Raw genomic sequence first — 12,023 nt, forward strand, 5'->3', positions numbered from 1 at the left:
TTTTTATAAGGATATGTATCGCATCATCATACAATGTAAAGCGATGCCTCTGTTCAAAGCGCGGCGGCACATTCAGGCTTTATTTTTTCAAACATACACCGTTATCAGAATTCGTGGGTACACGTCAAGTTGAGACAAAACAGCAACACAACATCAAAGGATTTTCCTAACTATCTTTGTTAGGTATTCAGTTCTTGTTTTTGTTTCTTTCGTTGTTATAAAACTATATGTTAAAACATTGATTTTTTTCAAGAGGTATGGCCATTTCCGAAAGACCAAATTTTACTTTAAATCCTGCCGATTTCATGCAAGTTTACCCACATTGAGTTTTTTAAGTTAATGTATCGCATCATCATACAATGTCAAGCGATGCCTCTGAAGCGCGGCGGCACATTCAGGCTAACCGTTGAATGTGCCTATAATGCTTTATGGCAATGTAGTCGCGTTCCTCGCGATAGGAACGCGATAGGGGAGACATACGTAATGCTGGTAAATCACAACAATAGCGCGCAATGTAAAGAAGCGATTATTTACTCTTAATTCTCTTGTAATATATATGTCTTTATTATTAATGTTTTTCTGACCTACACAAGATTGAACAAAATGTAATGTGGGCTATAATTCAATGAGATATTAACCCAACAAACCAAAAGATATCTAGAGGTAAACATCCGGTGTCTATATTTTATGACAAGTTTCAATTTGCCACGAGTCTAAAAATATAACATAACGGTACCAATGATACTGCACTAGATGCGTATTTCGACAATAAACGGTCCCTTCAGTGATTCTCCTAAACAAAGATTAAAGAGCTCATAAAATCAAAAAGGTCCTTTTCACTTCCAACATACTACATAAAACATTTTAAAATATAAATTTTACAAAGTTCTAATGTATTTTTCTCGATAAAATATAAGTGTAAATCAAATGAGTTGGCACGTATAATTCAAATAGCACTCGGTTAACAGACAATTTTCTTTATCACAATAACTTAACATATCGGATTAGTTTCATTGCAACTTGAAAGTGGGTTTTTATTTAATTTTTGCGGTTAACCTGGGTATATACTCCCGATTCCACATGACATAGATATATGACGGCAATACAGTTCCTGTAATAATTCCTATTATTTAATGGGATTTTTGTGTCATGTACGTTCCCCATATCCAATCTTTTAGTTTGGTTTGAATAATGCAGCCAAGTTTCAAAATTACAAGATTTCGTGCCATCTAGGTATTCTTGTCGTTAGATTACAAAAACACTGGAAATCATCTGTCACCCTCATGTTTTAGTTGTTCATACTATACATGCTATATATGCTTTGTGGTAAAAAAATAAGTGACACCTTTTTTCTATGCACATACATACAAAAATTTAACAATACTTTTAGATATTTGGATGATATATTGGCTCTCAATAATGACGACTTCAGTATGTATACTAAAGAAATTTATCCTGTTGAACTTACTTTAAATAAAGCTAATACTAACAATGACCACTGTCCTTTCCTTTCCTCGATTTTGATATCTATATCATTAACGGGAAGCTTAATACAAAAAGTTATGATAAAAGAGATGATTTTTCATTTCCTATCGTTAATTATCCATTTTTAGATGGTGACGTTCCCTTGTCACCATCTTATGGTGTTTATATATCTCAACTTGTACGATTCGCTCGTGTATGTAACAACGTATTAGATTTTAGCGAGAGAAATTTATGTAATACTGAAAAATTATTACACCAGGGTTTTCGATATCATAAACTAGTCAAAACATTTACTTAATTTTATCATCGGTAAAAGGACATCATTCGTAAATATAACTCAACATGCAGACATCTTATACGTTCGGGTATTTCACATCCAATCTTATATTATGGTAATATTCTTTACAAAGCACAAAAATGTCAGTATTCACCTCAAAAGCTTACAAAACCTTTACACAGACTTATTAAGAAGGGATATAGTTACGATACTGTTGTCAGGTCATTAAATATTGCATATTTTGGCTTTAATATTGATTCACTTATAGGGTCTTTGCATCGGAATTAAACATATTTATTCTAAAACCAGTTGTTGGCATGACACGGGTTATGTTCTTCTCATATATTTTATGACGGTATAATATTAAACCCCTAACAGGAGGGATTGTGCCTGATGTTCATATGATGAAGACATAATCTTTCAATCAGTTTAATTGAGGTCTGGAGCTGGCATGTCAGTAACTGCTAGTAGTCTGTTAATTGTTATTTATGTATTATTGTCATTTTGTTTATTTTCTTTTGTTTCCTATTCTGACATTGGACTCGGACTTCTCTTATACTGAGTTTTACTGTGCGTACTGTTGTGCGTTTGTTTTTTCTACATTGGCTAGAGGTATAGGGGGAGGGTTGAGATCTCAAAAAACATGTTTAACCCCGCGGCATTTTTGCGCCTGTCCCAAGTCAGGAGCCTCTGGCCTTTGTTAGTCTTGTATCATTTTTAATTTTAGTTTCCTGTGTATAATTTGGAGTTTAGTATGACGTCTATTATCACTGAACTAGTATACCTATTTGTTTAGGGGCCAGCTGAAGGACGCCTCCGGGTGCGGGAGTTTCTCGCTGCATTGAAGACCCATTGGTGGCCTTCGGCTATTGTCTGCTCCATTGTCAGGTTGTTGTCTCTTTGACACATTCCCCATTTCCATTCTCAATTTTATTTGTTGAAATTCAATCATATATTCACATTTGTAGTAATTACCGTACTTTTTTTTCAGTAAACACGTACTGAGTCACTTCCGTGTTCCAGGTCAAAGACACAGTGGCATGTCTCGTGATAGACTAGTACAGGAATACAGTTCTCTTCATCAATCAAGACGCACTAATTATCCAAGCTACAGAAGTGCTTTAAAATGGGTCCGAGATAATAAAGATACAATTGAAACGCTAGTGGAACTTTTGCAGATTCACCCAGATCTATTAAAAAATAAAGTTTTAGAGAATTTCTTAAATTTTTTAAGAACTTACAAAATTCAAACTCAGTCCAAAACGGATCGATTGTTTAATGATTTTGAAAAAACGAAGAATTTTAACGAAGTTGTACCCACAATAACAGTTACATCAGAAGCATACACAAGAAGTAATACAATTACCCCGAGACTACTTATACTTGGTAAAAGAACTTTTGAAAGCGATAACGGCACATGCGGCGATTTATTAAGTGAGCTAAGTCATTATTTTTCAGTTCACAGTTGCGATGCAAATTATGATATACTTAGCGAAATACCAAACGTCGAAGCATGTTTATTTTTATTGTCTGAATCAAGTTTGGCGCAAAGCGATACACTGGCTTTAATTCAACAAGTGAAATTGACCAATGTTCCTGTATTATTTATACGTACACCAAATTTAACTGTTCCCGAACATGCGAACCGGGAAAGGTCACTGTCATCGTGCTCAGCTTACGGAACTGAACGATGTAGTCCAATATCACTGCCATTACCGCCCATTTCACGAACGCCAAACTATTTGAACATTGATTCAAATTTCATATTTGATAATATTTACGGTATCCAGGACGTGTGTAAAAATGCAATTGAATACATGCACGGAGATCCTTCAAGATGTTTAAGACAAATTACAGCTTATTTCAATGTGAAAACACAATCTACTGTATATAAGACAGATGCTTTTGAACAATTAAATATGCGAGCAAATTCATTATCTATTAAACAGAACTCAACTGCGAGACACGACAATCAGTCAGCGAAACAGAAACATTGTACAAGTTCTTCATCCCAACATCAAAATTCACTATCGATGCAAGTGTCCCTGCCAGCAAAGGATGATTTACCCTCAATTCGAGTGAACTCTTCATCGATCCAAGACGCACCTGTGCATGTTAATGAAAAAACAGAGGTTGACAATTCTGCATTGTTAACTTACGAAGATACTCTTGGTGCATCATTGATTGTAATGGAACACATGACTTATGGGAAATTAGATCCAAATGACATTACTATTAAATTAAAGAATAGATATCGTTCAAATAATGCGTCTAAAACTACACTGGAGCTTCCGACGGTTTCTACGTGTAAAACACCACCATTATCACCTGTTTTCAGAAAAAGAGAAAAACGAAAAAAAAACGCCAACGTCTCTCCAACAAGAGACAACAATTCCGATTATACAGGTACATTTGGCGTTCCGGAAAGTCAAATAGATAGTACAACATATTTACTTTTCTCAAAAAACAAAGGTGAAATTCCAGCAACAATAATCAACTGGCCAAAAGATGCGAAATGCATGCCAATAAACGATGACTGTATGTCTGAAGATTCTAGTATCAGTGGATTTCAAGACGTTGACTTTACGTCATCTTTGTGGCCCTGTAATTCAGACGAAGACAATTTAGACTGAACTGATCGTATATCTTTAACTTGAATATTAACAAACCTTACTTTATCAGACATAAACAAGTAAAATTGTAACAGCAAAAATCCTTGAGATCTTTGGACTCTCTTGTGCAGATGATATTGTTCATCGAATCATCAAATATGAAGGAGAAAGTATGATTCAATATAAACCACACAAAAATGATATACACATAAAATATAATGATAAAAATAGGTCCATTGTATTCATTCGCATCAACCTTTGGTAGATTTACTTTTTTAAAACAAAATATTACCAGTCTTGGTGTCAAATTCATGATTTCGTACATTTTTTACAAAAAAGTCCTCAATTATACCTTAATTCTTAATTCGTGAACCCAATGCACATGCCAATATGTCATTTAAATGTTTTTGGCGTTTGTTTTTGATTTTATGTTAAAAAAGTCTGTTTTTAACACGAACAACTCGTAATTGTTTTTATGTTTGCATTGTTTATAGCTTGTTATCATGTAAACTTTCTACAATGCATACGGAATAAACATTAAATACTAATGTTACAAGTGTTCTAAAATCTAAAATAATCAAAATCTAATACGCTCAAGACCAAATTACCGTTCGACAGCCACAGCGCCAAACTTATGAAAGCATGAAGACCAAATTGGCCAAAACAGAAGTGTTAAAAGAATCTAATGTGTCTGAGGTAATTGCAGCCTTAGCTTTAAGTTGCTGTGTATCTTAATATGCAGGGGCGGATCCAGGATTTTAGGTTAGGGGGGGGGGGCGAATTTAAATTTTGGCCGAGCAAAAAAAAAATTTTTGAGGTAAACTTATCGAAATATTCTTTTATAAAGCTGAGGACAACCCATGCTTTGCAAATTTTAGGGGGGCGCACGCCCGCGACGTCCCCGCCGGAATCCGCCCCTAATCTGAACTGACTAACTTACTGGAAGTGGGAGGTTGCTCATCCCCAGGCTAGCTAGTCCAAATATTTTTTGTCAATAAATTAATACAATGAAACGGTACCAAATTTAAAGAAACCGATGCGTATTTCGGAAATTACTTTATTTTCAGTTATGCTCCGGTAATTGATATTAGGGAATTTTTATCTTAGATTTCCATTTTAAAATGTATATGTTTGATGAAATAAAGTTACTTAAATTCACGCGTTAAACATGCATTAACTATATGTGCTCATTGTTTTTGCTGACTTCTACGTCATTTGGTCTTTGATGGAGAGTTGACTCATTGGTAATCATATTACATCTTCTTATTTTTGAAAATGTATAAGTTTAATTTGACCGTAATTATCGCGTCAGCTCGTAGCTTAGATCAAGTTTACCTCACATTTTTTAAAAGTTTGCTAATCATTATGGAGGTTTTAAACTTGATTTTCTATTACACTTGCTTACCTGCAATACCCAAAGAAAGACCAAACTGAAATATTAAAGATGGTGTATTTAATTGCAATTGATTGATTGTTGTTTGGTTTGCTTACTTGAACGTCCAGTGTCAAATATAACATGCATAATTGAGACGTTAATAAATTAACAATAAATCCAATTGGTTCGTTCTACAAAATGTGTGCGACTAAGGATGATAATTTCGACTGCACCTTGTAAATGATGGTATGTTGGATAAGGTAGAAATTTTGTCTTGCAACCGGCCACCAAAGGAACCCCTTAAAAAACTTCTGCACAATGTTGGTTTCCGTTTTCCTTTAATTTTTACCAAACCTTTTTTTATACTGTCCCATGATGTTAGGGAAACCCTTTGAATTTTTGGAGGTCAAAAAGTTAACGGTCAAGGTCTTGGTCACAGCGGCTATTGGTAGACTGAGATAGTGTTTTCCAGATACCATTTTTGAACCAGATGTTCATTTATTACCAACACCCCATGAGATGACAAACACACCTTTGTGATCTTGAGGTCATTTGGTCAAAGGTCAATAAACTGAATTGTTTTGGGTCCCATCATTTGACATAAATTGTCACAGTCTTTACAGTCTGAAGAAAGCATCTTGACACACAAATCTGTTTCTTCTACTAAAAATCTATAAAGATCGCAACTCGGCAATGGTACTTCTTCAACTTGTTTTGTATTACGGAACTATGATTTAAACGGGACTCCTCTTTTGCTAACTAATAGTAAATATTGAAAAGGCCATTGCAAGAACATCTTCAATAATGAAACAAATACAGACCGTTAGTCTGAAGGAATAACGTTTAATTTTCATTATGCTGCCCTCCTCCTTATCACACACCCGAGTGTGGATCGCGTTAGAAATCTTTTACGAGAGAGCTCCTCTTTATGCACGGAGTTCTTTGGTTGTGCGTGATGTATAGCAACATGTTCGATCGATTAGAATGGGAACAATGACAATGCCTCCAAACATCTTGTTGAAATAGATTGATTTATACTTCTATAAAACCAAAAGCATATTAAAGTTCCCTTCAGGAAAACGTTTTATTCATATCTATGCTTGAGATGCGTTTTTGTGATTTGTTTCGTTAAAAAAAATAAAAGGGGAGGGGCTTCATTTACCATATTTCTAATGATTTCTAAGAAAGTAAAGAAAAAGAAATAGATGTATCGGTATACCACGGAATGAAATTAACGGTACACATTTTTCTGTACTAGATGTGCATTTTGACAATAAATTTCTCTTCAATAATGATCTGAGGAAAGAAGCTGGACATAGATTTGAGGCTTAGAGTATTGATATATTACAAAAATAACGCTTGGAAATCGATTAACAAATTATTTCAACAGAAAACGAATCTGGATACTAGTAATCATTAGTACAAAACACACTATGTATGCTGTGTATGTTATCAATATAGGGACAGAAGGTCTTTTGTAGTATTTCCACTTGGAGTCGGTGAGGTCCTGATATTTTCATGTCTCCTTGTTCCATCAATAATCGCCTCGGTGGACTTCCGATAGCTTTCTATCTTAAAACCGCGGACGATTTGGGTTCAATTTCCAGCACTGTTCCTTTGTTTTTTTGTGTTTTTTTGCTGCGCATGTACTGGTTTTGTGTCATGGATGGATCCCCAATATCCTTTGTTTTTCTATCCTAGTAAGATTGGTATGTTCTACTTCTCTGTTAAGCATGAAGCATTTGAGGAACCAAAGAGTGGTCGGAATAATGTTAACGTATATCGGACTGTTATTCGCGAGCTAGCACGTTGTTATAGCGACTAGTGTCGGTTTATAACATAGCAGATCCGTTCACATTTAGTATATCTCATTCACATATTTTTTTGTCGTCCTGATTATGTACTACTTGTATTATTTGACGACGGATGAACAACATGCATCAACCAATCAATCATTAATTAAGCATTATAAACGTTATGTTGTCCTTGTCGAATTATTTTGAATTCAATTTGTTATACTTTATTTTTCTTTATGTATGAATGCTGCATTAACATTTGAATTGTCGACCCTTGGCAAATCTGTATTTTATTGTAAAGACAAAATTTTGTTATAGCATAAACCAGTCAGCGATTTGAAATGAAACGACAATGAAAAGAATATTAGAATATTGTCCAAGGTAGACGGTGGACACCTCGGTGGTTTATCATGCAAGATAAAAATGTGTTTCTTGAGGGCTTCCTTCTTTAGGAAAATAGGGTAGGTAGGTAGGATTTTTTATTTTTATTTTACACATTTTTTGGGGGCATATAGGGATCACCTGCAATTTAGTCAAAATGGGCAATAAAAACTTTAGTTACTATGAGGCGTAAAAATTGAGTACGTATAGGGAAACCCCAAAACACGGGATTTTTTTTCAGTTGAAAAGGATTTGACTCATCAGAGGTTTGACGTCATTTCGACAATATATATATTGATGATGAAGGAATACCATTATATGACAAATATTCTCGTTTTGAACAGTCATATACATTTAGAGATTGCTAACGAATAAAAAACCTGAATTTAAGATCTATTTTGAGATACATGAATTGTTATTTTATCGGTACCAGAAAGGTTTACTCTGGCTATATATATGTTATATTAATTAAGCCCTTTATCATGATAATTTGCAATCTGTTTCGGTTTTCTTATTAACGTATTTTCACAAAAAATATCAATCGTATGTGGCATAGTATATAATCATATATATAAATATATATATATATATATACATTGTTAGGTTGATTTTCTAGGCACTTTATATATATATATATATATATATATATATATATATATATATATATATATATATATACAAGTCTAAATTGAAAACAACGTTCAAACCTATGATTGCGTTGGATAAAAACCGCAATTTTTATACGTGTGCATGCAAAACAAATTTCTTGATAGAGGGGTCTAACTACAGCACAAACAACATTTTCCAAAAGACCAAAAAGAAATATATATATACTCTTATTGAGAAACATATATACTTAATGAGTTTTTCTTATCAATCGATTTTACCGTAACAATAGGTCCATTCAGAGTGAAAATAAGAAAATATATTATGATGGTGAGAATTCATTGCATTATAGTTACCAAGCCCCTGTGATTTATTTGTTTATTTTTGTGATCTAGGTAACATTTTCAAAAACTGTTTTAAACATTTATGTTTACATTACAGATAATTCTATAAGGGCCATCTCAAAGTGACAAACTTTCATTGTTTTCGTTAATTAAATATGTAGCCGTAACATCTTTCGGGACATTGTGTATTTTGAGATGAACCACAGGTAAGGTTAACTGTAATTATAATCGCCAACTTAAACGTTATTGTGAACTTTACTTTCTGAAAATGTCTAATATCTATATATAGAACTTACTTTCCAGGTTACATTTGTTGGTAATTTTCTATTTATAAACAATAAAATGTTCGAATGCGATCTGAAATTATATCCGATAAAGCTGTCTTGTTTCTCTATTAAACGTGTTCTTCTTAAGTAGAAATAATGTTTCAAAAACATTACAATTACATTAACTAAATTCTCCTTTCGAACATGGATGATGAATGTGTTACAAATTTATCTACCTTCAACATTGGAAAGACTTCAAATCATAACAACACCCGAACTAATTTTCCCAAGTGATAATACATATTCATCAGTTTATGTATATTTCACAACAGGAAAAGAATTATTACCAAATTTCATTTGAACACAGAAATCATTACAAGATGGCAGAGAAAATGAAAGCTCCAAGTGTTGACAGACCAGAATTAGCTAAACATGACAGTGCTATATTAGATTTAGCTTTCGCTATGGACTGTACAGGAAGTATGGGGTCTTATATCAAAACAGCCCAGCAAAATATCCGTGAAATAGTTGAGACGATCGTAGCTTCAGAGAAAAGTAACGTACACTTAGCTTTAGTGGAATACAGAGATCATCCTCCACAAGATGCTTCATTTGTTACACGAACACACGATTTCACGTCTTCAGTTTCACAAATGAAAACTTGGTTGGATGAATGTAGTGCACAGGGAGGAGGAGACTGTCCAGAGGCGGTCGCGGATGCACTCCATGATGTGTCGAAACTCAGTTGGAGAGAAGAAGCCACTAAAATTTGTGTGTTAGTATCTGATGCCCCTCCTCATGGACTGTCCCCAGGCGGTGATTCTTTTCCAGAGGGGTGTCCAGCAGGGTTAGACCCTATTGATATCACAAGGACATTGGCTGAAAAGGGAATTACATTGTACACTGTTGGATGTGAACCAGCAATTCTGTCTTATAGGGACTTTTTCATGGCATTAGCTTACATGACAGGAGGCCAGTACACGCCTCTTGGTGGTGCGAAACTTTTGACAAAAATTATAATTGGAGGAGCTCAAGAAGAAATGTCGCTTCAACAATGGATGGCCGATGTTGACGTGGAGGTTCAAAGTCGTATAGCATCCGGACGAGAAATAGACGACGAGGCTTTAACAAGAGACTTGCATGCAAAACTTGCTTCTAAAGGTGCCAGATCCAAACAGTTAGTGAGAAACAATGCCGAACTTGCTGGAATTTCATCAAAAGCAAAGGCTATGTCTTCACAGATGGACATGAAAGCTGCTAGATCAGTCTTCAAAAGTTCAATGGTTGAAACAGAGCCCGTTATGGACGAAGCAAGATGTTCCGACATGTACGAGGCTGTAGAATCCGAGACCTCCCACTATCAGGTTAATCGAATGCTACAGAAATCTAAGGCACGTAACTTTTACAAAAAGTGAACTTTTACTGAACTTTGCGGGTATCTAGTTATTACAGTTGACGTTATTTAGGTAAACTATTATATAAACATGTAAATTATATTTAATGTTATCTAAAAATTGATATATTTTGGTAATTCATACGACATTCACATTTTATATCCAGATATTTCAAATTGCACAAAATCAATATAGTAATGTGACCCTTCTTTGTTATATAGATATAGGAAGATGTGGTATGAGTGCCAATGAGACAACTCTCCATCCTAGTCACAATTTGTAAAAGTAAACCATTATAGGTCAAAGTACGGCCTTCAACACGGAGCCATGTTGAAGGCTGTACTTTTTATTTATATTTATGCATGCATATTTATAGTTTCTTCTGCAATACTTTAAATTGTTACGCGGTCTCTTTCGTTAAAAAGCACTATCACAGTTTTCATTTTACTCTCATAGTTGTATCATAATGCACTTTCTGTTATACATTGTACTTCTGTAAATATCTACAATTCAACAGTTTCACTTCGATCATCACTGTGGTCATCGTTTATTTTTTTGATGTTTTAATTAAAGTAGGTTGTTTTCATCGTTGTTAATATTGTTTTTCGTTGTTACAGGTTGTAAAATCTTATATTTAGAAAATATTCTTGCTTGCTGTAATAAATGGTTGTCATAGGTCAAACGAAATATGAAAAACATGTATTTGTTATTTTACATACATCGAACGCCTTTAGAGTGTAAATGTATAGTCAATATTGTTTTTCAAAAACGTTATTAAATTTAGTATTGTATTGTTCGATCGACTTTGATGTGTACATTTGTAGCTGAAGCCAAACTAAACAATGCTTGTGTTTATGGTTTCCTACCTTCCCAATTTATACACATATCAATAATTTAACTTTTAATCGGCCATTTTGACAGTAAACTAAGTTATGACTAAATTGCAGGTGACCCCTATATACTAAAAAGAAAAATGAGCAAAATAAAAATACAAAATCCTACCTACCTACCCTCATTTTCGCTACCCAAGGGTTACGACTCGATACTAATATTTTGGCATTGCACAAGGTCATGTTTTTTTCGCCGACTGTTTATGAAATTCAAGTCATCATTACACTTTATCAATTAGATGTGTACTGAATGATATTTTGGTCAGGGAAACACAATTTCGCCTGATTACTAGTAATATTTGTGTATAACTGTTATGTTTATAAACACCGAAAAAGAACATGGTGTACGTTATTTTAAAAGTTGCGTTATTGTTTTCTCCCATAAAAAGGGTTCCTTTTCTGCAAGTTACAACACATTATTTTTTTTGGGATCGTATAATGGTATGATGTCGTCGTCATCTGCGTCTGCGTCGTCGTCCGACTTGAAGACACCGTGATTGGTTTCCGGACAATAACTTTAGTTTAAGTGAATGGATCTCTATGAAATTTTTTAAGAAGGTTCAATACCACAAAAAGAAGGTTGGGATTGATTTTGAG

General features: G+C 34.1%; 1 protein-coding gene across 1 annotated transcript; it reads left to right on the top strand.

Annotated features, from left to right (window-relative positions):
• Positions 1 to 9,333: 9,333 nt before the first annotated feature.
• Positions 9,334 to 11,332, top strand: LOC127698972 (uncharacterized). The gene has a single exon (XM_052202759.1). The coding sequence runs from the start codon at positions 9,457 to 9,459 to the stop codon at positions 10,555 to 10,557; it is 1,101 nt and encodes a 366-aa protein (XP_052058719.1). The 5' UTR covers positions 9,334 to 9,456; the 3' UTR covers positions 10,558 to 11,332.
• The last annotated feature ends 691 nt before the right edge of the window (positions 11,333 to 12,023 follow it).

This window comes from Mytilus californianus, unplaced genomic scaffold, assembly GCF_021869535.1.
Source record: "Mytilus californianus isolate M0D057914Y unplaced genomic scaffold, xbMytCali1.0.p SCAF_4, whole genome shotgun sequence".
Taxonomy (NCBI): domain Eukaryota; kingdom Metazoa; phylum Mollusca; class Bivalvia; order Mytilida; family Mytilidae; genus Mytilus; species Mytilus californianus.

Excerpts from the sequence above, each read along its gene's own strand:
- LOC127698972 (XM_052202759.1), top strand. The coding sequence starts at position 9,457 with ATGTATATTTCACAACAGGAAAAGAATTATTACCAAATTTCATTTGAA.